Source organism: Balaenoptera acutorostrata, chromosome 7 (genome assembly GCF_949987535.1).
Source record: "Balaenoptera acutorostrata chromosome 7, mBalAcu1.1, whole genome shotgun sequence".
Classification (NCBI taxonomy): domain Eukaryota; kingdom Metazoa; phylum Chordata; class Mammalia; order Artiodactyla; family Balaenopteridae; genus Balaenoptera; species Balaenoptera acutorostrata.
In genome coordinates, this window is record NC_080070.1 from 5373638 (window position 1) to 5399606 (window position 25969).

A 25969-nucleotide genomic window follows, 5' to 3' on the forward strand; every position below is an offset into this window, starting at 1 on the left:
TCTGGAACCCATGTTTCAGTCTTAGTTGCAGAAGAAACCAGGTAGATTTCATCAAAAAGTGGGGTTTTACATGGATCTTTAGCTAAGTATAATACGAACACTATTTGATTTGCCCTACATTATATTTCTGATGAATAACCCCTTACTTCAAACATAATTGTTTTTCAACTGAAATCTAGCAAATATAACAGTTCAGAGATAGTTTAAAATGTTCAGAAATTAGGTTGTCACCACAAAATTCATTCTACTTTTTATAAAAATAAAAGTTTTAAAGATGTCATAAGAAATTAAAGTTCTTCTCTCTTTCCATTTCTTTTTTTCCTTTTTCATTTTTTTAAAGTTTTTTTCCCCTTGAACTGAAATGTGGAATAAACCTATTTGTAAATTTTACTTATTTTAGGATGGCAGTATAACACATCAGATTTCTAGGCCTAATCCTCCAAATTTTGGTCCAGGCTTTGTCAGTAAGTATAAATCTAATTAGTTACCTGTTCTCTGGGGATTGCTTGTTTGCACTATATTTGTGTTCTTTTAAAATCTTGGAGTTAGTTTAGGTGTGTTATTTTAAGTCGAAGTGCCCTCATCTTTTATTAAACATCACTGCCCTATTAGGCATCTTTTCCTCAAGGCATGTATTTCATTGCTTTTTTTTCTGTGCATGAATAATTATGGTTAGAGGTAAATATTTTAATACAGAAAAATCATCTTCCCCATTCTCTTCAGTGTTGCTGCTGTTTTTGTATATAGATTGGGCACTTTACAATCTGTAGAATTAAACCACTTCTTTTCTAATGACTGTCTGCCTAAGTGACCAGGACACTAAATGGGAACAACAAAGGGAAGGATAAGCTGGGTTAGCAGCATGGTGTGAAGTCAAGGATGCAGGATGCCATTGATCCTTTCTGGTTACTTTCAGGGGTCCCAAGGTGGTTCAGGATAGCGTTTAAAGTTCTCCCCAAACTGAACCTTTCTGAAATCTTCAGACTGTTTAGCTAACTTTTTTTTCACCATTATTTTTCATTTTGCTCACCTCTGCTCTCCTGGTTCCAGAAACCAGAAAGGCTTTCCTTGCGGTAGGTCTCATTCTACCAGAAGCAGAACTTCTGAAATCTTGTGAAAAAGCCTGTTCTGAAAAATGCCCTTCAAATTTAGTAGACTAGATTTCAAGTTCATACATGTACTGGAACTTCTGGGTTTAAGAACAAACCCAAAGTCTGACCTTTTGAAATTACCCCTGCACTAATTATTATAATTTGCATACATATTTGCATTAAAAACAAGTAAACAGCTGTAACCAACTGGCTTTTTCTGGCTTTATTGCGCCCATTGGCTTTGGTTGGATTCTTATTGTATGACGATATTCTGTTATCATTGATGTAATTTTTCAGCTAATGTCCTTCTTGGAATTGTATTTATTTATTTCTTTGTCTTAAAGTGAGTCAAAAAGGTATGTTCTGAATTTCACAACCATAAGGTGACTTTTTTTTCTTTGAACTTGGCATCAGTGAAGTAAAGTGCCCTTAAAGAATTAAGAAGGAATATTGCTACAAGATGAAGAGATACAACTATTTGGGGAGATACTAATGACAGTCATACAAGTAGAGAAGATTTTACTTGATTAATGGCTTATTTATAGACATATAAATGACAAAATTCATAAAAATTACCAATGTTTTTAACTTACGGATTTCCTCTATAAAACAGACTTCATTTTGGTCCTTTCTAAAACTTTCTAGGTTCCCTCCGTCATAGTTTAGGACATATTTTCACCATTTAGAAATAGGGGAAACCCATAAACTTAGGAAAATTAGCATGGGAAATGATACCTAATCCATGCTCTGGACCTTAATAGGATATGTCTTACTTTGTCTCTTCAAAATCTGTAAAGTTGAATTAATCAAATACAAATATAGTTCAATATATAGTTTGGCTTATGGGTTAGAGAATTTGATAGTTTAGTAGATAAAAAGTGTTCCATTAGATAAATCTTTTGCTTTTCAAAGATTGGGTTTATAATATTTATAAGTATGAAGTTGGCCTGTGTCCTAAGAACATGCATTCTTTGGTTTTCTTAAATATTTTTCTAAAATCTTCTACTTTATATAGTTATTTACTACTGTGTTTTCAAAATATCTATTACAAGGTCATGATGAAAATGTTTCCTTACAAAATGGATTTGTGCAACTTATATTGGACTCCTTAGAAAATTAACACAGGTGAATTTTAATTTTTTTCCTCAGATGATTCACAACGTAAACAGTATGAAGAATGGCTTCAGGAGACCCAGCAGCTTCTTCAGATGCAGCAGAAATATCTTGAAGAACAAATCGGTGCACACAGGAAATCCAAGAAGGCCCTTTCAGCTAAACAACGTACCGCCAAGAAAGCTGGGCGTGAGTTTCCAGAAGAGGATGCAGAGCAGCTCAAGCACGTCACTGAGCAGCAAAGCATGGTTCAGAAGCAGCTAGAACAGGTAGTAAATGGGTTCGCGAAATAGAAACAGTTGTTCACGCATAGAATGTTTGGGTCTGTCGTCGATCAGTGATAAAGGGTCTCGACTGGTGTTAACTGGCACACAGAAGTGCGCTGTCAAAAGTGACGGCTCTGAGACCTCTTACTGACTGAAGACATAGCCCCTGTCCTTGCCCCGGAGTCGCGGTCACACAGCACATACTTTCAGTAAGCGCCACTGACGAGGTAAGTTCTCATAATCCTGACCTAGAAGAACTGTTTTCATACTGGTTTAGCTAATATAGCTGGGGAAATTCAGTTACTTTCCCTGTTCTGAGAAATCACTGTGCAGAGTCTTAGCTTTCCTGAGGACAGCTCATGGGGAGATGGTAGGCTTTTCTACTTGGAGTTGACCGTTGCTTTGCCATGTCCTTCGGTTCCCTAGTTTCCAATGGAATTTCAGATAGCGCATTTGAATCATTCTGGTGGGGGTTTTTTTTTGTTTGTTTTTTTCCCCCCATAGTATGTTTTTATTAATATTCCTTCTCAATATCATTTTGGTCTTAAAGTACATTGGTGTATCTTATGTAAAGGACTCATTCCTGAAAAATGAGATCATTTTGCTGTTACCTTCCATTATGAACCTGATGTTTCTGAAAATGCTCATACTGAAATATCAGTTATACTCAAGAAGAAGTAAAATTTAAAATTTTTATTTAGTGTCCAAAATGTATTAAGTGGCCACTCTTAGGTATTTACTCAAATGAATTAAAAACTTAGGTTCACACACAAACCTCTACACAAATATTGACTGCATCTCTTAACACACTCACCAAAAACTGGGAACCCCTGGACTGTCCTTCAGTATCTTGACTGTGGTTATGGCCACACTAATCTCCACCCATGTTAAAGTTCCTAGAATTGTACACCAAAAAAGGTCAATCTTGCTTTTGATTGTCAATTTAAATCTTACTCCCAATGTTAATAGTGGAAAGGGAGGAATTCAGAGCAGATTGAATCAGTAAAAATCACAGCAGTGCTTTCTGTGTAGTGAACACAGTTACATGCCCTGTCTTACCTAACGTTCTCTATAACCTTATGAACCAAGGTAGTATTATCACCATTTTACACATGAGGAATCTGCTGAGTCATTGTGGAGGTAGGTGACGTAGCTGATCATTGGAGTAGGGATTTCGACTGTGGCGTTTTATCTCCAAGCTATAGCTCCCACAATAATGTCCCAACAATAAGCTGATTACAATATGATTTCCATTGTTTAAAACCAGGACTATTCTGGAATGAGGGTTTCCTTTCTCTTTAAATTTACTTTCTGGGGCCATGTTTATTTCAAGTAAAAATGCTTTTAAGGATTTCTTTATAACTTATTTTTAGCCTTTTTATTGCCTTCTGGTATTTTTATATAAATTTTTTATGACAAGGGCCTAGTTTTTGCATATCCATGGATCAAATCCTATTGAGAAGCTAATACTGTACTTGGAAAATAGGACACATCATCTGCTACAACATAGTTGCCAGCAGTCCAGTGTAATCTTATTAAGATAAGCAATTCATGACAATGCTTTTAAGAGAATTTTGAAATGTCATGGCAAAGGCATGGATCACCACCTTCCGTATTCCAGTTAGTGTCCCGGTGCTTCACGTATGTTCATACTCATTCGCCAGTCCAACGGTAATTCCTCAGTTCTGGCCAGTAAGCCAGTCAGGAAAGAGAAGAAAATAAGTAGCAGTTGCCAGCTACAGGAAAACAGACCAAAACCATTATGTGCAGAGAATATGCTAGTCTGCCTGGGAAACTGTTGAAAATAAGTTGAAAACCTATCAGAACTGGCTCAGTGTACTAGTACAGTACACAAAAATTGAGTGATTTTGGAGGGTATGTACATCACCTTGCACCCCTTTCTCCCAGCTCCCTAAGTGAGGCGGTGTGTCCTCAGGACACGGGTTGTGTCTTCATTGAGATTGGTCCGTGGCGTCTGCCCATGAGGGTACAAAGGCTTTTGGGGATTGATTAACTGACACAAGTCAGTCATTATATTAGGAGCCTTTTAGGAACTGTTCAAAACATTACCTCAGAGCTTTTACATATTTCAGAAATTATAATTTGAATATGTTACCCATTAAATTCAAGGAGTTTTATTACCAATCTAGTCTTTATAACCTGGAGGGGGAGGGTGTGGTATATGTACTGGTAATTCATCTTGTCTTAACATGTTGTACACTTTTGTATACTTAAGAAATGAAATCTTAACACATTTAAATGGTTAAAGTTTGAGTTAAATCTCACAGTTAGTCTAACCTTATATATTAATGTAACTTCTAAGACATCACAATTAGCTGATTCCTGTGTAGCCTTTGTTTATTGTTTTATTTTTTATATGTAGTTTAAATAGTTTATGACTCAGAGAAAGATTTTCTTAAATATTTATTTCAGAAAACTGTGTTTCAAATTTGTTTTTGGTATTTCATATTTAGAAACATCCTATTATTGAAAAGCTTGGCAGTTTTAGTTGATCAGTCCTTCCTTCCCTTTTTTTTTGTTCCCTTGGTGATTTTTGCCATTGCCTAAGCAAGATATTTTTGCCTCTGCCTGATCTAACTGCCTTCTGTATAACCTCCACCATAATCGTCAGCCAGTGTTTTTATTTGATACCCGTAGCACATACAAGTGAGTAAGATTTAGTTTTGCTCTCCCAGATTCGTAAGCAACAGAAAGAGCATGCCGAGTTGATTGAAGATTATCGGATCAAGCAGCAGCAGCAGCAGCAGCAGCAGCGTGCCATGGCCCCGCCCACCGTGATGCCCGGTGTCCAGCCCCAGCTGCCCCTGGTTCCAGGCGGCCCCCCGCCCACCATGAGCCAGCCCAGCTTCCCCGTGGCGCCGCCGCAGCTCCAGCACCAACAGCACGCAGCGCTCCTGTCTGGCCACACGAGCCCTGCTAGGATGCCCAGTTTACCTGGATGGCAGCCTCCCGGTGCCCCTTCTCACCTCCCCCTCAATCCTCCCAGGATCCAGCCTCCAGTTGCCCAGTTACCAATAAAAACTTGCCCGCCAGCCCCAGGGGCAGTGTCAAATGCAAATCCACAGAGTGGACCACCACCACGGGTGGAATTCGATGACAATAACCCGTTCAGTGAAAGTTTTCAAGAACGGGAACGTAAGGAACGTTTACGAGAACAGCAGGAAAGACAGCGGATCCAGCTCATGCAGGAAGTAGATAGACAGAGAGCTTTGCAGCAGAGGATGGAAATGGAGCAGCACGGCATGCTGGGCTCGGAACTGAGCAGCAGGACACCTGTGTCCCAGATTCCATTCTACACTTCTGACCTGCCTTGTGATTTTACGCAACCTCCAAGACCCCTTCAGCAGCCTCCTCAGCAGCAACAGCAAGCGGGGCTGGTTTTACAGCAGCAGAACATACAGCAAGGGTCTATTAATTCACCCCCCACCCCAAACTTCATGCAAACCAATGAGCGAAGGCAGATGGGACCTCCCTCGTTTGTTCCTGACTCACCATCGATTCCTGGTGGAAGCCCAAATTTCCATTCTGTGAAGCCGGTACATGGAGGTGTTCCTGGGGCCAGCTTCCAGCAGTCCCCGGTGAGGCCTCCTTTCACACCCGCTTTACCCGCGGCACCTCCCGTGGCTAAGAGCAGTCTCCCCTGTGGCCAAGACCCGGCTGTAAGCCGTGGACAGAGTTACCCAGGATCAGCCCCGTCTCTCATTCAGCTGTATTCTGATATAATCCCAGAAGAGAAAGGGAAAAAGAAGAGAACGAGGAAGAAGAAGAAAGACGACGATGCGGAGTCTACCAAGGCACCTTCTACTCCGCATTCGGACGTAACCGCTCCACCAACCCCGGGTGTCTCGGAAGCTGCCTCTGCTCCCGCCGTGAGCACACCCGGCGAGCGCCCTCCACCCGGCGAGCCCCCTCCACCCGGCGAGCCCCCTCCACCCGGCGAGCGCCCTCCGCAGGGAGAAGCCGAGTCAGCGGAGTCAGGCGACCTGTCGCCTCCTGACCCGGCAGCGGGCCCGCTGCACACAGAACCGGAGAACAAACTGCCCAGCGGTGACTTCGCACGAGGAACCCCAGGTCAACAGGCCTGTGCGAGTTCAGAGGTGGATAAGCGCCCCATCGACGCCCCTGCCCCCACTGGGGAGATGAAACTGGAGTCAGCTGAGCCGGAGCAGCGCCCGGGCCCAGATGGGCCTGAACTGGAGGAGCGCCCTGGGGATCGGGCCAAAGAAAGGGCTGTGGCCGGCGCTGCCTGCCCGGGGCAGAGTCCTCCCCGACCTGCCAGCGCTCCTGCTGCCAAAGGAGATTCAGGCAATGAGCTTCTGAAGCACCTGCTGAAAAATAAAAAGGCATCTTCCCTTTTAAATCAAAAACCGGAAGGGAGTTTTTGTTCAGAAGACGACGGTACGAAGGATAGCAAACTGGTTGAGAGGCAGAACCCAGCCGACGTGGTAAGTGTGGCTCAGGAAAACAACTTACTTTTTTCCCCTTTTATTTTAAATTATGGTTACAACAGATTAGTGCCAACTGCTGTATTGATTTCAACGCCATTTTATAACCCTTTTACTCTGGAGTAAAAAAACGCGGACCTCATGTTTTGGTTTATACCCATAAACTATATCAAGTAATAATTTGTTTACTGTATTTTTCAAAAATCAGAGAGCTGTAGGGTCATGCGTTTCATATGTAACATATTCCTGTCAGCTGATTATCACCACATCGAGTTGATCTAACTAAAACAAAGAAGTAAAACATCTACATGTCCTAATTGCAAATAGAGTGCAGTTTCCATTAACCTCTTTGAAATACAGAAAATAGCTCACGCACCGTTAATACTCCTGGGGCCTCTCAGGAATAACCCATATTGGGAATCCATTCTGTTGCAAAGTATTAATACTTAATGTTATACAAACACAGTTTTACAGGTAGATGCTGTTTCCTCTTTGTGGTTTTCCATGTGTTGATATTTTGCCATTTTCAAGTTTTTTTTTTAAGTTTTTTTTTTTAAGTGTTAGACTTTTTTTTTTTTAATTTATTTTATTTTATTTTATTTTTGGCTGCGTTGGGTCTTTGCTGCTGCGCGCGGGCTTTCTCTAGTTGCCGCGAGCGGGGGCCACTCTTCGTTGCAGTATGCGGGCCTCTCCTGTTGCAGAGCACGGGCTCTAGGCTCAAGGGCTTCAGTAGTTGTGGCGCACGGGCTTAGTTGCTCTGCAGCATGTGGGATCTTCCAGGACCAGGGATTGAACCTGTGTCCCCTGCATTGGCAGGCGGATTCTCAACCACTGTGCCACCAGCGAAGTCCCCTTTTTAAGTTATAAAACATTGGATTTGCTTTTGTTTTTTCATTTGTATGAAGAACTTTGTTGTAAATATACCTTTACAAGATTCAATCTCCTGCATTTCAGTGAACTTCCTTGACATAATTCCCAAACCCGGGTTTTCTAGGTTGTAGGAATCGGCTAACTTGTCTTATCTTTCACATGCTACACTACCATATGGCTATTGTGTTCATAAAGCTTTCCCTGTAGTGCTTCTCAAATTAGATTTTAAATTTTTCATTTTTTTAATTGAATGAGGTGGAGCGCTATATTTAGTTGTCCAAATTTGCAGTTTTAAGATTGTTAGTGAAGCCATTTGTTTTGCAAGTCTTGGCTTACTCTTTGTTTTATTTGTCCGATTCAGTAGAGGTTGAGTGGTAACCCCACAGAGTCATGTAATTTTTGTAAATTTTGGTGGTGATAACGTTTTCAGTCATATTTGTCATCAGCAAATAGGCCTGATCTCTAGCTTCTTTGTCCATTGCATCCTCTGCCCCTAGGAATACTGGGCTACTTGCAGGCCCTGAGTGTCCTTCTGATTTTACCCTTCCATATATGGCCATACGCTGCTGTTTCTGCCTGCTCTACTCTCCCTTCTTTTTTTTTTTTTTTTTTACATCTGGCCAATATCTGTATCTTTTAAGACTCAGTTCTGGAATCGTCTTCCCCAGATACCTTACTCAGCTCAGCCAGTCTCACATAAGTGAATGCCCGTGTGCTTGCATAGCAGTTTCTCTAGTACCACTGAGCATAGACGGCTCCTTGAAGGGTGTAGACGGCGTCCTGAGCACCTTTCTGTCTCTATGCCTTTCTATCTCAATACCACATAGTTGGTACTCGGTGGAGTTAGGTCCTAATACTGGTGATTATATGTAAAAAAATATTTATATTGGGTGTTATGATAGAAAAAGGGATGAGGTCAATTAGTATATGTATAAATGTTTGGACTGTCACATGGTCTCATATCCATCTGGGAGGGCAGCAAGGGGCGGGGGCCCTGGATTATTAGGGGTGATGCCTTCTTAACCACATTCTAGGGGTTACACTGTGCTCAGCGCTTGCCCTGAGGTACGGCAGGCACAATTATTATTCCCATTTGACAAATGATGAAATTCACCTACTTTCTAGTCACACTTAAGGCAGAATTGTTGTGGCAGTAGCTGGACAGGCCCAGTTTTTGCTCCGTGCTGAGGACATGTGTTTTCTCACACATAAGTTGGCATTAGTTGTAGTGTAGGGGTAAAGCCTTGGGGGGCTTTGAGAGCTCACATCACTCAGCTTGTGTCAAATCCATGTTTCACCTCTTTCCAGCGTGCAGCCTGGGCAGGTCAGGCTTTCTGTGCCTCAGTTTCCTCATCTGTGAAACAGGATTAATAATGCTCCCTGTTACTGGGTTGCCACAGGGATTAAAGGAATTAGAGTACACCTTGTGCTTGTGATATGAATAAAAGGTGGTGCATACCCATGACTACCAATGACATATCTAGGAATTTTACAAGAGGAATGTAAAATTCTAATATGTGCAAAGGTGTGACCACATGAATAGCTAATGAATGACTTTATCTTTACTAATAGATAAAAATGAGAGAAAACAACCTAAATCCACTACTGTAGTTATTGATTGGATTATTGTTTCTGTATATCTATATCTGAATATACAGATTTTTTGCAGCCATTAACATTTGTTATGTATGAATGTTTAATGTCACGGGGAACAAACCACATGTCAAGTTTAAAAGGCAACCACCAGAATAAAAGAATATTGAGTGTGATTCATTGTGTTTTTAACAAAATATATGTAGGCATAGATAAAAGATCGAAAACAAGTACATTAAAATGTGAACTGTTCCTATCTCAGGCAAACTTTTGGATGGTTTTCAATCTTTTGTGTTCTTCTGTAATTAAAAGTATTCTTTGAACTGTAGTACCAGCTGCTCTTTAGGGTGGTTGTGGGGATTGGCGAAGTCTGTTAAGCACTTAGAGTGCCTGACCCTGCTGCACACCTACTAAGCGGTTGCGTTGTTCTTCTCTCATAAGCCAGTCAGAAGTGCTCGGGCCCTGCTCTGTGCTTCTCGCAGTGCAATCCTGGAGGGTTGGCAGCCTCAACCTTACCCGGGAGCTTTTTAGGAAACGGGACGTTGGGCCCCAGCACAGGTGGACCAGTCAGAATGTGCTTTTCAACAAGGTCCCAGGTGATTTGCATTCATATGGACATGAGAGGCATAGCTCTAGGCCAGGGTTCTCTGAACTTTAATGTGTCAGAATCACCTGGAGGGCTTGTTTAAGGTTTGGGTTCAGTAGGTCCGGGGTGGGACCAGAGAACGTGCGTTTCTAACCATCCTAGGTGGCGCTCATTCTGCCGCTCTGGGGACCACCGTTTGAGAAGCACCGATCTAGCCCTGGGATGGGCGCTGTGTTCCTGCTTCCGTATCCCCTCTTTTTTGTACGAGCCAGCAATGGTTTTTACACTTTTTCATGGTTGAAGAAAATCTGAAACAGAGTAGTGTTTCACAACATGTGAAAATTATATGAAATTCAAGGTTCAGTGTCCATGAATTTAAAACATCTTATTAGACCATAGCCTAGCTCATTAGTTTATGAATTGTCTGTGGTTGATTTTGCAGTACCAGGGCAGAGAGTTGAGTAGCTATATTTACTCTTTGGCCTTTTACAGAACAACTTTGCCATCCGTGCTCTAAGTCATTTAGATATATATAAATGGAAACTATAATCTGCAAACCCTCAAAGAGTCAATGCAGAGCACATTAAAATAAGTTTAGCAACTATAGTTGCCTATAGCAAAGTATAGCTGTCAAGTTTAGAAATAATGGCCCCTAAAAATAGTCCCATATTTTTAAGTATTGATAGTACTACCCTTAAAAACCTCTCTAAGGACTGGTTTGTTCTTAGCCATAGAGACAAAAGTTAAAGAAAAGGCTTATTTGCTATCCTGTAGGTCCTCTTTTATTTTTAAGTATGTAGCAGTTATTATTCAGTCAAATGTATGACCATGAACTAATTTGAATGAACAATGTTGTTTGTTTTTAGTGATCTCTGAGGCTAGCTGTTCCTCTCAACTGAGATGCATCGGCTGTGAAGCTTTTCTGGCGCTTAGCAATGGTGCCTGCACACCTTGTATTTCACCCATTCCTAAGGGGAGCCCAAATAAGGTCCCAAGACCACCGTGCAGAGACCACCACAGCCATCTAGCTTAGAGCACCCCTTCCTCCACAGCCGCCAGTGGGCAGGAATAAGGAGCTCCGGGCTGTCACTGGCCCAAGTATGGGCAGGCCTGAGGAGTAATGCTTCCTCTGAAAGGGAGAATAGCCACACTTAAGAGTTCTGCTCTCTCCTCAAGCTTTGCAGCTTACTGATTTCCATACTTGAGAATCATGTTTGAAAAAAGGGATGCTGTTTTCAGAAAACAGGCCATTTGATGCCACCATTTTCCCTCCTTAACTTTGGGTACCCACGTTAGGAATGTTGTGTCTTAGTATGGAACTGGATTAGCAGGAACTGGAATTCAAGCGTGTGGACAGTTCACTTATTTCTTAACCTTTCCAATTACATTAGCAAACTTTGGGGGCTCAAGTGCAAGGTGGTTTTGGATGTGGCAACAGCCAGTTGCCAAAAACAGATGGAGGAAGTGAAACCAAGAAACAGCGAAGCAAAAGGACTCAGAGGACCGGAGAGAAGGCAGCACCTCGGTCGAAGAAAAGGAAAAAGGAAGAAGAGGAGAAACAAGCGATGTTCTCTACCACCGACACCTTTACCCACCTGAAGCAGGTGAGTCTTCTGGAGCAGCCCCTTTAAAAATTCAAGGAAGTGAGACATCAGATGCTTTTTCAACCCTCTTAAACTGAAACTTTCCCAAAAGTAGAGAGTTAAGGGGTAAAAGACATCTCAACAAGCAACCTAATAGATTTCCTATTTGCAAGCAAACTTGCACCTTATCCTATTGGCACCCCAAAATTTTAGTAAAATAGATGGATTGGTTGGCGCTGGTCAAGATTTACTTATGTTCAAAGGGAGCAGCCTCAACACCAAGAAAAATTCTGTCCACGTTACTTGTGACTCTGGATGCAAAGAAACACAGGCATTGGTCTCTCCCCCTAGTAGAGTGCATTCTTACACCTTTGTGGCTGTTACAGAAGGTGGGAGACAGCTGCTGAAGAGTGCCGTTGGGGGCACCTAGCCTCAGTTCAGCCCTGATTCTTGCTGAGCGAAGATAAGGAAGGTGTTTTTCTTGTTAGAAGCCTGGCAGCATCCCTTTAAGACAGATGAGAAAAAGGCTCATTTTTAAGTATATCTCAAAGATTCTATAGTCTCTCTCACTTATTCCAGCATTTTGATACTTGAAATTTTTAAGTCTTATTTTTCTCAAGCCTTATTTGACTAAGTTGCCTTGGGTCTTAGAAAAATTGAGAAACACTTGTTTTGTTTACCGTGTACATTACTCTTAAATGTGTTTTTCAATAGCAGCTCTCTCTGCTCCCTCTAATGGAACCAGTCATTGGAGTGAACTTTGCCCACTTTCTTCCTTACGGCAGTGGCCAGTTTAATAGTGGGAATCGACTTCTAGGAACTTTTGGCAGTGCTACCCTTGAAGGGGTTTCGGATTACTATTCTCAGTTGATCTACAAGGTATGTTTCTTTGCCAAGGTGTTACCTTGCTTCCTCTTTGGATGCCATATCAGAATTGGTAGAGCTTGTCTTGTTTTTCCATCTAGTTTACATCTATCTAATCTTCCAAGTTCCATTTAAACTCTAGTTCAACTAAAAGGTTAAAATTTTACCAGGTAAAGTGTTTCCAATATGAACATTTGAAATTTTTGTATAGGTCAGAATACAAATTGTGAAAAACATCCATTGTATATTTCTATGGTAGGGAAAATATTTATTTTCCTATAATCTTTATTAACTCTTAAGATGACTCCAAATTCATAGTAAATAGAGTAAAAAATGTAGTTAGGGATTTACCCTGAAAAATACAGTGAAAAAACCTAAAAATGTATTTTGTCTAATAATTTAGGTACTAATTGCACCTGTGCATTAATTCTTAGGCTGCAAAAATAATATCAAACTGAACCAAGTTTATCTTTTGGTAATATTTTTTTAACAAAGTTGTATGATAGGCTCATTAGATACTCTTTACTTCACATCTGACTTGTGTAAAGTGATCTTTTTTGCAAAAAATATTTGAGAGTATCATCAGTTTTTCTGAGGGCTTCTCTTCTTTAGTATTAAAATCATTCTCTTGTGATATTCAATTTATTATCGTTGTTGGCTTTTCTCTTCAGTTAGAACCTCTCCTAACTCTTGTAAATGCCTTCTCTTCTGATGCAAGCTGTTCTCCACGCAACTTCATCATCTTCAGAAATCCTAGATCTTTGCAAGATTTGTAATTTTACCTTGCACTTGATTTGCACGGTATTATTGGTAGATTCCAGCAGTCCCTGAGAGACTAGTCAATGAATCAATGACAAATTGGTGACAGATGTTAAGCAGGGAGAAATGTTTGGGGGGAAACTACATTTGTTAAGGTTCAGTCCATTTAGTTATTATTGCTACTCCTTTTGCTTCTTTCTGAGATTTTAGACAATCCAGATTCTAATATCTAAGATACAAGTTGCAGTTATGGATTAGGATCTTAAATTCTCAAGTTTTTGATAGAACTGGGGCATATCTTAATTTAATAAAGGAATTTTTTGAGAACTCTCTACAATTTATTGGTCGAATTTTAAAGCTATCCTTCACTGGCTTTAACAGTGAAACTTGAAAAGAGTTGTATAGAATCAAATCAGGCACAGTATAAATTTGCTTCTTAATTTCAAAGCTAAGTACTCAAGCTGGGGAAAGTGAGCCAGTGGGTGGTATGTCCAGAGGATTATGGGTGTTTGTTCCACTGAAATGCCTCCTGGCCTGTACGTTTCTTTTTCTTCTTGGTGTGCATTTTAGGAATGAAGGTGCCTCTGATTACATTTCTGTACCTTGCCTCCCTGTGCTGAAAATTCACAGAACTAAGTTTTAGCAAGGTCGTGGCATATTTGCTCAGTAGCATATAATTTAAAATTTTTTGGTCTCCTGCAGCAGAATAATTTAAGTAATCCTCCAACACCCCCTGCCTCTCTTCCTCCTACACCACCTCCTATGGCTTGTCCGAAGATGGCAAATGGTTTTGCAACAACTGAAGAACTTGCTGGAAAAGCTGGAGTATTAGTGAGTCATGAAGGTAGGATGCCAAGCCTCCAAGTCTTGTACCTTTGAGGAGTTTGCCGGCTGTGTGTGGTGAAATGGCAGTCGGATTGTAAAGTTTACCCATTACCAGTTTTGACTGACTTATGATTTTGTGTTCTTGCTCTTCCAGTTACCAAAAGCCTAGGATCTAAACCATTTCACCTGCCGTTCAGACCGCACGATGACTTGTTGGCCAGAGCGATTGCTCAAGGCCCAAAGACAGTGGACGTTCCTGCTTCACTCCCAACACCGCCTCATAATAATCAGGAGGAATTAAGGTAGAAGTTCCTTTTTCTCAAGTATGTTTTAGTTATTTCATTTATTAAAAAATGTATATGTGTTTGTATATAGCATAATGTCTGTAGGAAAAGCATGTAAAAACACTTAAGAGGTGAAATTTGGTGAATAATTTTCTTCAGAATTGAAAGTTTATAAAACATTCTTACTATTAAAAAGAATTCATTTGTGCACTTTAGAAATCTCATATGATATAGGAGGTTCAACAAGTAATAATGATCGAATAGACATTAAGGCATTGGGACTCTCCATGCAAAATATTTCAAAGATCATTGTCCTTTATAAGCTGTTAATGTGATTTACTGGGTTTATTGATGTTTGCAGATGTCAAAATAAAAGAGCGGCAGTCACAGAGCAGAGCATGCTTTTGTGGAAGAGAATTTAAGGGCTGTCCTGTCCACAGTTTGTAACTCCGTTGTGTCAGTTCTTTAGCCCCAGGATTCTGATTAGGGAACATCAGCTTCTCCTAGTAGATTGTCACAACCCAGCCAGTTAGATCCAGGGGAGGTTCTTATATAGCTCATCAAATTATTCTCTCTTCTTGGAAAATCTGCTAACCACCCTCTCTTTGATAAGACGTCATTTGACTAAGACCCTTTACTGTATAAATGAGAAGACTGCGGACCAAGGGGAAGTAACTTGTCCAGAGTTAGAACCCAGCTCTTTGTCTCTCCTGGACCTTACCGCTAGATGTATGCCGGAGTTGTCACTCAGGAGCAGCTGTGGGAGGTGGCCTCCTGGGTGCGCGTGTCTGGGGCCCACTCCTGGGTTCCACAGGGGCTCCTTGGAAGCCTCTCTTGGGTCTCCTGTTAATGCTGCTTCTCACAGTGTTCCTTCAGCCTGGCAGCGTCTCCTGTGGGGTGGGGTGGGCGGTGTGAGACCCCAGGTTCTCGAGCTGCCGTACCACGGTTAGCCCAAGACCACACTCACCCTACAGCCCCATTTGCCTTGGTAACCTTTAGCTTCTTGGACTAGACCAGTCTCTTCCTTTTTTCACTTCGCTTTATCAGTTAAGAAAAATGAAGGCCTGTGAAGCCATAATGGCCAGGTTTTTTCCGTCTTGCCGCTGTAAGTAAACGGCAGCCACAGGAGAGCTCTGTGCACGCGTGCCTGGGTGTGTGGTGGACTGCTCTTTCCTTTTTCAGCCACAGGAGTGTTCCCTAGTCTCAGTGATCTGGAGCTTTGCAAAGGTGTGAGTATCCATTCTTTCTATGCTGTGTTATAATCTCAACGTCTTCCTCCTTTGGCAGGTCTTTAAACTTGGATGCTAAAGCTTTAGTCAGAAGGAAACACACCATGTAAATTACTTGATAGTGAAACATACTTCTTATTTTTTTCCCAAGAGATGTCCTGTCTGGCCCTGAGCTGAATCTTTGGCTTCTCAGCTTGTTGCCACTGTCCAAAGGTCACACACGTAGACAGGGCTGGGCTGGTGTGGGGAGCCCCCAGCGGCGGCCTTGCACCCGCTGATGTGCGTTTCTTCTGCTCCCAGGATACAGGACCACGGGGGTGACCGGGACACCCCTGACAGCGTTGTGCCCTCGTCCTCTCCTGAGAGTGTGGTCGGGATGGAAGTGAGCAGATACCCAGACCTGTCCCTGGTCAAAGAGGAGCCTCCAGAGCCCGTGCCGTCGCCCATCATCCCAATCCTCCCGAGCAGCACCGGGAAAGGTAGGGGGCGCCGTGCGGTGGGAGGGTTGGCTAATGTGAAGGCGTAGAAAAGCTGTTAACACTCAACTCATCCTTCCTTTTTTAAGGGTTGGAATCTAGAAGGAATGACATCAAAACTGAGCCGGGCACTTTATTTTTCACGTCACCTTTTGGTTCATCACCAAATGGTCCCCGATCGGGTCTCATATCTGTGGCAATCACTCTGCATCCTACAGCTGCTGAGGTAAAGATGGACTGGCTGTTGGACGTTGTAGAATATTACCCATTTCTGAAGGAGTGTCAGGTGGCTCCCAGTGACACGTACAGCTGGGTCACCGCGGATAAAGATTAAAGTTAGGGCTTGGCTCAGCAGTCCCTTCAGACATCTGCGCTGCCGTGAGTACTGGAAATTGATCTCAGCCTCAGTCAAGACAAAAAGGGCAAGTCGAAGTCAGAGATCTCATTTTTTTACTAAAAAATGTATATGGTAGAGAACTCTTCAGAGAGTTGATAACTGTTTACACGTAGAAAACGAAGCAGTGAAGAACTTTGTCAACAGTGAAAGTTTTCCAGAAGCACTATGTTCAGGTGGCAGCTGCTCATATCAAACACTAGTACATGGCTGAGGATTTTTGTAAACTCTTACTTCTTGATGACATTTCGCTGGCCACCAGACTCATAGGCCATTGACGGGGCGTCTTGGTCACCCGCAGAACGTAACAGTGGCAAGTTCTCGTGGACTGTGTCAGACTTCTGCCCAGAGCTGGGAGAGTCCACCTGAAGGAAGCTTCTGACCAGCTGTAAAAACCAGGACAAGGTTTATAACTCATTCCTTGAATTAAAATGTCTAAAATAGTTTAATGTTCTCTCAAATATTTAACATTAATTGGAATCCCTGTATGAGGATTTCTGTATATGGAAGCTTTGTTTGGGTATTGGCCCATTAAAACCCTTTTTCCCCGCCGAGACTCTTAAGTCGAAATAAAAATGGTTGGATTTGCTTGAGGTGCACGCACCGTGCAGATAGCATTTATCCGAATGTGACTTTGTCTTCGGCGGTTCTCTGTTGCCGTCTGGGTGGGTAACGCAGCCTTTGCGGTTTCGTTTTAGAACATTAGCAGTGTTGTGGCTGCGTTTTCCGACCTCCTCCACGTTCGGATCCCTGACAGCTACGAGGTTAGTACTGCTCCAGATGTTCCATCCGTGGGTTTGGTCAGTAGCCACAGAGTAAACCCAGGTTTGGAGTATCGACAGCGTTTATTTCTTCGTGGGCCTCCACCAGGATCTGCAAACCCTCCCAGACTAGCCAGCTCTTACCACCTGAAGCAGCCTACTGTGCCCTTCCCTCCAGCAAGCAATGGTGAGCTGGTTTGCATTTTGTTAACCCCAGATTCATCCTTGATTCAAAAGTTACGCCGCTTCTCTTTAAGATCTCGCTTTGATTTTAAGGGAATAAGAGGTCACGTGTTGGCACTCAGTCCTTGGTGACTTAACCACCACCCCCCCACCCCCCCCCCACCCCCCCGGGTTCTGTCTTCTGAGGCGTGACTGGACCTTTAGTGCCTGGGGCCTACGCCACACCCTCTTGTCAGCCACGAGGCGTTTGAAGCAGGCGCTCTCCGACCTGCTTACCCTTGAGCCGCGTTTGTTCTCCTGCGCCCCGAGCCTCCCCTCCTACTTAGCGCTGTGTCACACTGTGCAGATGAGGCCGCCACCTCTGCCCGTGTTCCTGTTCCCTTTCCTTCTGCGGCATCTCCGGGGCCCCTCTCTTCTGTAGGTGCGCTCACACCTTCCCCATCACTGAAAGGTGGGCCCGTTCCTCGCACCTGTGTGGCGTCCCTTCCCTCCCCGTCTTCCTGGTCTGGCCTCACCCTCACCCCGCTCTCCCCGCCTCTTCGCTCACCAGTTTCTTGGCTGTCTTGTCTCCGTCCTCACCTGCTCTTAGAGCCCAGCCTCTCCCCACGTCTCGCCCTTGAGCCATGCTGACAGTCGCTCATGCTGGGTTTGAACTCTCAGCCTCTGGCTGCTCTGTCACCCTTGCTTTCTCCCTGCTTCTCCCTTCTGCCTTCATGGCCACGTGAGCGATGTGCTCTGAGATCATCACATGCTTTCCAGTCTGCGTCCTTGCTTGCATTTTTATCTTGGCCCTGGAACTTCTTCATCCCTCTTCGCCTTTCCAAATCACGCTCATTGAAGACTCTCGTTCACATACCTCTTCATCTTTCATAAGAGATTTCGTACCCTCTTCACCCTGGAGCAAAAGTATTCTCTCTCCCCCGACTCACTTTGCACTGAGACTGGAGACGACCCTCCGCGCGTCCCGGTTTCCCTCCGCACTTCTCACAGCCCAGCGTGTTGTCCCAGCCGTGTGAGAATAGCTTCCTTTCTTTGTACCCCAGTGTCATGCACGTAATAGATGCCCCGTAACCATTGCTTAGAAAATAAGATGTTTATTAATTACTAAAGACTAGCGTGTGGTAAATTAAATGAACCATATTGCAGTCAATCGATGCAGTACAGCTTTACACCCTGGACCGCCTTTGTTAGTGGTCAGCTTTAGTCCCTAATGAACGTCTTTTGTCTTTAGGCCTTTCTGGGTGCACGGGCACTAGTCACGGTGTCACAGAAAGTGCGGCTCTCAGGCCACAGTGGTGCTGCCACTGTCATGTCGTCGTTCTGGGCCACGGCGTGAGGAAGCCGGCCAGAGACCCGGCCTTTGTGAGCAAGGTACTCGCACGTCCCTTCCCTGGCCCCCGGCTCCCCGCCCGCCCCCGCCGTGCCTGGGCAGCGCCCGCTCCTGCGTCAGGAGGAGTCGCTTCTGGGGCTCCGCAGGCGCCTCCCCCAGAGGTCGCCGTCAGCACGTTTCACGTGCTTGAGCTTAACACCAAGTAGCTGCAGCAGCCTGTTCAGGGGGTCCGATGAGAGCCGCGTATTTTTAAACGGTGAAATATGGAAAGTAAAGTTTATTTCTGCAAATGTAGTTTCTCTGTGGCTAAATTATTATATACTAAATACTGGCTCGTAGTTACCTTTTTACTACTTTTAGGATTGCTGCTTTCACTTTGAACAGAACAGACCCAGCCCCGTGCAGATCTTGTTCTCATTAGATCCTGACTTGTCGAGCTCCCCACACCTTTCTCTTTGCTTTTCAGGGTTCCCGAGACAGCTCCAGCAGAGCGGAGAAGGACATTGTCTTCTGTAGTAATAACTGCTTTATTCTCTATTCATCAGCTGCACAAGCAAAAACCTCAGAAAGCAAGGTAAGATGGGGACAGTTTCGGTCAGCAGTCTGCGTTGAGTGGCGCCTGTGTTTCGGGGGTGTGTCCGCTTCCCGCACCCAGAGCTCCCCCCGGGGGAGTCTGAGCGGAGGCTCCCCGGCGTGGGAAGGAGTGGTCGGTCCAGCTGTCACTGCAAACTAAGTAACGTCAGCTTATTCAACAAGAGTGGGCAGATTTGAACTGCGTCTTAAAAGTTCAGAATTGAATAAAACACTACTATTAAAATCTGTAATTTTACTTATTTAATTACAAATAATTTAATCACAACTATAAAGTATTGCTTCAGTGATCTTGTCCCAATGGGAAAACCTGTTCACAACCACAGTTCAGGTCTATTCATGTATTTTGGGGGGAAAGTATCTGTCTTGTACCAGGTTGGAAAAGGTCTGTTTGTTTTTTGTGTGATTTAAGTGTATCTTTGAGTGTGTAGCTGATGTGGACGATACGTTTTTAACCGTTTGCGCTGAAGGAAGTTTTTCCCGTGCTGTGATAGTCAGTCTCTCCTCCCTCCACATCATTGCTCTTGCGTCTTTCTCAGAAGAATGTTCTGGAGACTCTTATTTTTTTAAAAAGGCAGTAGCGTCCAGTGTAATAAAATTCAAGCTACTTGCCAAATAAATTTATACTTTAAGATGTATCAGCCTAGACGAGAGAAGGAATTTTTTTTCCACCCCGTAGTTTCTTGAGTCCGTGTGCAGTGTCTGCCTGCTTCTGGACTTGCTGTGAGGGCGTGTCCTTTTTCAGAGCTGTGTAGGGTGGGGTGCATGAGAAGAGGGAAGCCTGTGGGCTTGCTGTTGATTTGGTTATGACGACACTTTGTATCTAAAAAGAAACTAATGGAACTTCTGTCTCAGCTCAGCCCTTTCAGCAGTTGGATGGGAACCGGGCAGCCTCTGAGAAAAGTTAAATATGCTTTGTTTTGTTGACAGGGGACTTCTTCCCCATCTTTCACACTTATGCCAATTAATTAAGCCTAAGGTTAACAAACAGGAATTTCAGAGGGTGGGATGAGCTCGTAGAAAATTATGGTCCAGAGTTCTTATTTGGTTTAACAAAAAGCTGTTCCATCTTGTAAATTAAATTAGCTCCTGTGACATGAAAAGTCTTAAGAGCAGAATACTCTCCAGAGTTCAGGCTTTGCAGAGAACACGCTCGCTCTCTGTCGAGACGCAAGCACCATCGACCTCCGCTGTGCGCCTGTCCTCACCTCTCACTTACAGAGCCAGAGCCAGACACCCTGCTGTTGGAACCCTACTGCTTGGCTTCTTGTTGTAGCAAGAATTGCCCTGGGGGCTTTGGAATTACTCTTTCTTGTGTTTCTTTTTTTTTGTGCAGGAATCCGTTCCTTCATTGCCACACTCGCCCATAAAAGAGACGCCTTCCAGAGCGTTTCATCAGTACAGTAACAACATCTCCACTCTCGACGTGCGCTGTCTGCCGCAGCTCCAGGAACAAGCTTCGCCCCCAGCCTCACCGCCCATCACTTTCCCTCCTGCTTTTGAAGCAGCCAAAGTGGAGGCAAAGCCAGATGAGCTTAAGGTAACGGTCAAGTTAAAGCCTCGGCTACGAACTGTCCACGGTGGGTTTGAAGACTGTCGGCCGATCACTAAAAAGTGGAGAGGGATGAAGTGGAAGAAGTGGAGCGTCCACATTGTGGTCCCCAAGGGGACCGTCACGCCCCCCTGCGAAGAGGAAATCGATGACTTTCTGAAGAAACTGGGCACTTCCCTGAAACCCGATCCTGTGCCCAAAGACTATCGCAAGTGTTGCTTCTGTCACGAAGAAGGCGACGGGTTGACAGATGGACCAGCGAGGCTGCTCAACCTCGACTTGGACCTGTGGGTCCACTTGAACTGTGCCCTGTGGTCCACGGAGGTGTACGAGACCCAGGCTGGTGCCTTAATAAACGTGGAGCTGGCCCTGAGGAGAGGCCTGCAGATGAAATGTGTCTTCTGCCATAAGATGGGGGCCACCAGCGGGTGTCACAGATTTCGATGCACCAACATTTATCACTTTACTTGCGCCATTAAAGCACAATGCATGTTTTTTAAAGATAAAACTATGCTTTGTCCCATGCACAAACCAAAGGGAATCCACGAGCAGGAATTAAGTTACTTTGCCGTCTTCAGGAGGGTCTACGTGCAGCGTGATGAGGTACGACAGATCGCCAGCATCGTGCAGCGGGGAGAGCGCGACCACACCTTCCGTGTGGGAAGCCTCATCTTCCACACGATCGGCCAGCTGCTTCCCCAGCAGATGCAAGCGTTCCACTCTCCCAAAGCGCTCTTCCCCGTGGGCTACGAGGCCAGCCGGCTGTACTGGAGCACGCGCCACGCCAACCGCCGCTGTCGCTACCTGTGCTCCATCGAGGAGAAGGACGGGCGCCCCATGTTCGTCATCAGAGTCGTGGAGCAGGGCCACGAAGATCTCGTCTTAAGTGACACCTCCCCCAAAGGTGAGGCCCCGCCTGCAGGCTCCGCCGAGCCAGTCGCTCCAGCGTTCGGCTACATGAATGTTTTATGTCAGTATTTCTGTGGTTTTTCTCACGTCTGTTTCATATTTTATCACAACAGGTGTGGATTCTTCATTTACAAGTGCAAGTCTTAACTTCTTTGTATTGTCATACCTTGCTGTCTTTTTCTAAACACTTGCTAGAACTACTCTAAATCAGAATATATATTCCAAAAGAGTTTATAAAATAAATAGGAGAATGATTTGCAGATAAAGGTTGCCTGTCACTTACATTGGGGACCCTCTTTGTTAATATCACCTAGAAGGTGGGAACCGTATTTAAAGCCATATTGTCTTACCTCAGGAGCATCAGATATTAAACAGATTTAGAGCCAGAAATGAGACACTTAATTTCGGCCTCTAGGGTTAAGCCTAGATTGTCCTTTTTATTGACGTAGAAAGTGCTGCAGAACTGCTTTTTTTTCTTTTCCAAGTTTAGCAGTTTTTTTTAAAAAGTATGAAAATGCTCTAAAGATGATTCCAATGAAAATATCAATTTCATATTTTAATTTAACTCTGAGAGGAAAGGATATATCTACAGGTACTACTTAATTGGATTAATCATTTGAAAATCTAATATGCTGCTTGGCCAGCATGAAAGTGAGTTAACTACTTGTACGAATTTCAGTTATATTTAACTTTCTTTTCCTCTTCTACTGTTTAATTTCCTTAATGTAACATATTCTTTTCCCCCAAACTTCATAAAGTCTTTAAAACTACTGCCATCCGATAAGCAGGTAATACACCAGGCTTGTTAGATCACTGCCCACAGGCTTTATTTACTTGGATCTGGTAAGTCTTCGTGAGTGGTTGGTCTTCGTTTCGTTCTTGTTTTTATACTGTATCCTGTTTTCCTCTCTGTTTCGCTAAGAGCAAGTTTGTCATTAAAAAAATGTCTTTTTGTCCATACGTAGGTGTTTGGGATAAGATTTTGGAGCCTGTGGCATGTGTGAGAAAAGAGTCGGAAATGCTGCAGCTCTTCCCAGCCTACTTAAAAGGGGAGGATCTCTTCGGCTTGACCGTCTCTGCGGTGGCACGGATCGCAGAATCAGTGAGTGCCGGGGCCGAGGCCGGAGAGCCACCCCCTGTCGCACGACGCACCTTACTTAACACGGGGCTGTCACTCTCACAACACTTGAAGGTAGTGGTTTTGTCGGGGGTGAACTCCTGCCGCTCTGAAAGAAAACGAGGCATCGGTAGTCGTAGGTGTCTCCGTGCTCACTCGGTCGGGCAGCTCACCAGGCTCAGCGCCCAGCGTTAATGGCTGCTTTCCTGCCCGGGGCCCAGGGTTGGTCACCAGAGCGCAGTTGGATTTCAGGAGCCCTTACTGTCTGATGCCTGCTTGTTACACGCACATGTGCCAATGAGTCTACACACAGCGCTTTTGGAAAACTGCATGATTGTAAGGTATTGTTTTCAAGAAACAAGTCACTGATGGGTTTTCTTCAGAGAAGCAGCGGACACCCCGAAAGCCACTGAGTACTGTACCCAGTTGCTTCCTTTGGTGGAGCCCTGCCTAAGTGATGTGCATCTGTCGTGTCTCCAGAGGACAGTGTCCACAAGAAACATATTCTAGAAAAGACCTTTAACACGAATGGTTTTAGGAGTTAACCTAAGTTACCAGCCGTACTCCCAGGCCCCCGAGGGAGGTAAGCGCATCATACATAGTCAGGTGCCTGAGTGCAGGCTGCTTCTGTTAACATGGCTTGAAAGAGCCTCTTGTTCCCAACATTTTGAAAATGTTGACAAGTTATTTTCATGGAATTCAAGTCGGGCCATCCTTTGGCCGGCTCAAGATTGCCTGGAGTCTTGAGCCAGGTGAGTTAATGTTTCGTTTATTTTGCTTCTTTCCAGCTCCCTGGGGTTGAGGCGTGTGAAAACTACACCTTCCGGTACGGCCGGAACCCTCTCATGGAGCTGCCCCTGGCCGTCAACCCCACAGGTTGTGCCCGTTCTGAACCTAAAATGAGTGCCCATGTCAAGAGGTTTGTGTTAAGGTATTTTGTTTTAACTTCACATAGTACAGCCCAGGGTTTCCAGGCCTCTTAGGGGTTTTCTGTGCTTGATCTGTCTGCTGCTTACAAACCCTGCTGCCTCTGGCTGTGTGTGTGCGGCCGCGCCAGCTAGGCGGCTTTCCCCGCGTGCGCCGTTGGTGAGAACTGGAACCATCCGGGCCCCTCAGAGGTGTCTCCGGTCTCCCTTTGTGTCCCCGTCGGCGCGCCGTCGCCTGCAGGCCTCACACCCTGAACAGCACCAGTGCCTCCAAGTCGTTTCAGAGCACCGTCACCGGGGAGCTGAGCGCACCTTACAGCAAGCAGTTCGTCCACTCCAAGTCGTCCCAGTACCGCAAGATGAAAACCGAGTGGAAGTCCAATGTGTACCTGGCCCGGTCTCGGATTCAGGTGAGTGGGGCTTGGCTTCTGGGAGGAGGGGAGGCGGGCTGGGAGGGCGCTGGCGTCCGGCACAGGGGACAGGAGACCGCGGGCCGCAGGGAGAGAAACCCCGTCAGCCTGGGGCGCCGGCCGCTCCGTCCGCGGTCTTGGAGGGCGGATGCTTTACTCCCCCGCGTGGAAGGACGGCTTCTGGACGCCCTCTCTGTGCGTCTTGATGAGAGCTCACGGGATGCGGGGAGCGCTGTATCTTCCACACGCGGGATCCGCGGCACGCTCACTAGGGCTCTTTCAAGGCACTTGTGCAAAGTACAAACGAAAATAGTTTCAAAAGGTGCCCAGTTTCAGAAGCCTTCTCTTCATGAAATCATCATGTAGTTTCTGATGGATAGATGGTGGGACACCTTACAGGTAAAGCCATCTCTAGGCTAAGCATGTAAATTTTCACCTGTGGTCACACTTCGGGAAGAAACAAATGTCTTTGCGGCATCTCCCCTTGGAGGCCCAGGATGGAGTTACGAGCTCTCACACTGCCAGCGTCCTCCGTCTCGAAGGCTGACCACCCTCCAGGCTCTGCATATCGCTGAGCAGTGCCACCATCTACTACTTGAGTGCGTTGGCCTCATTACACCAGACCCAAAGCAGCATCAGTTTCTGCTGCCTTTTCTCCTCCCTGAAGAGCTCCCTCAGATCCACTCCCTGTTCCAACCACCCGTCTCACCTGCAGGCGCCGGTGCAGGCCTGCCTGGCCCCTCCCCTCCCGCCCCGTCCCCTCAGAAGCCAGGGTGGTCCCTTCAGATATAAAGCTGATTGACACATTGTCTGTATTCATTGACATTCTTCTTTCCATAGAAACTTTTAGGATCTTCTCTTGATTCTTGATATTTCGAATTTTTACCAAAATGGGCCTGGGTTAGGGTCATTTTTATTTATTGCTTTCCCCACTGATGAGCCCTTTCAGCCTGAAGTAGTGTGGCCATCAGTCTGAGAAATGTTTTTGTATTATTTTGTATTTGCAGATTCCTACCTCTGTTTCTCTCTGTACACAAATATTAGATCCCTGAGACCCGGGATCTCACAGTGTGGACCCCAGACCATCAGCACGGGCATCACCTGGGGATGTGCGGGTTTGGGGTCCCCAGCCTTACTGAATCTGGCCCCTGAGGCGGGGCCCGCAATGGTTCTGGTGCCGCCAGAGAAGACTTCCGTCTCAGGTCTAACCTGCTGCCGTGGCCTTGTTTCTGGGTTCCTTGTCCTCCTTCTGAGCTGCTTCTACTTTGTCTGCTGGCTGCGCTTTCTGCCCTTGATCTTGTGACCTGGTACCTTGTTTTCATATCACGAGTGCAGGATCTTTCTGGTCTTTTCGCCGTTGCCTCAGAAACGGAGCCTCACAAGAGTCCACTCGTGGCGGTGGTGTCTTCCTCCCCCGCTCAGTTACTTCCCCGTTCAGAATGTTCCCAAACAGCTCGTTCACTCTGACCATTCCTGGTCTTCTGTCTTGGTTTTGCTCCCTTACGTCATGTTAAGGGTTTCTTAACTACCTGCGTTCGGTCTGTCATCTTTAACCCGAAGCGTTTTTGAGAGCTTCTGATGTTTGGGGCCCGTTTTTCTTCCTCCATTCCGTCCACCTCCCAGGTAATCATGTTCACGACCCAGTAAGTGTCCTGTGTCTTTTCCCTGCTGCTATCTTAACACTGCCTGCACACCTGTGTGCATATGGAAAAGGGGGGTTGTCTTATCTACACTCTTCTGCATCTTCCTTTTCTCGCTGATATCTACACCCCTCTAGAACAGCTGAGGTAG

The 25969-nt window shown here is 44.9% G+C and overlaps 1 protein-coding gene across 17 annotated transcripts in view; it reads left to right on the top strand.

The window, feature by feature from the left end:
- KMT2C (lysine methyltransferase 2C) overlaps window positions 1-25969 on the top strand; it is a 288523-nt gene that overhangs the window by 254123 nt on the left and 8431 nt on the right. For 8 of the 17 annotated variants that reach the window (XM_057550459.1, XM_057550458.1, XM_057550466.1 and 5 more), the window contains 16 exons: window positions 401-464; window positions 2241-2473; window positions 5167-6936; window positions 11377-11589; window positions 12283-12447; window positions 13894-14035; window positions 14171-14318; window positions 15830-16008; window positions 16095-16231; window positions 17098-17347; window positions 18575-18714; window positions 19140-19247; window positions 20601-21720; window positions 22691-22827; window positions 23631-23773; window positions 24010-24178. In XM_057550459.1, coding sequence (XP_057406442.1) covers window positions 401-464; window positions 2241-2473; window positions 5167-6936; window positions 11377-11589; window positions 12283-12447; window positions 13894-14035; window positions 14171-14318; window positions 15830-16008; window positions 16095-16231; window positions 17098-17347; window positions 18575-18714; window positions 19140-19247; window positions 20601-21720; window positions 22691-22827; window positions 23631-23773; window positions 24010-24178 — 5118 coding nt within the window. Of the gene's footprint in view, window positions 1-400; window positions 465-2240; window positions 2474-5166; window positions 6937-11376; window positions 11590-12282; window positions 12448-13893; window positions 14036-14170; window positions 14319-15829; window positions 16009-16094; window positions 16232-17097; window positions 17348-18574; window positions 18715-19139; window positions 19248-20600; window positions 21721-22690; window positions 22828-23630; window positions 23774-24009; window positions 24179-25969 lie in introns of those variants that run through there. The other 9 variants (XM_057550473.1, XM_057550468.1, XM_057550472.1 and 6 more) reach the window with 7 other exon arrangements.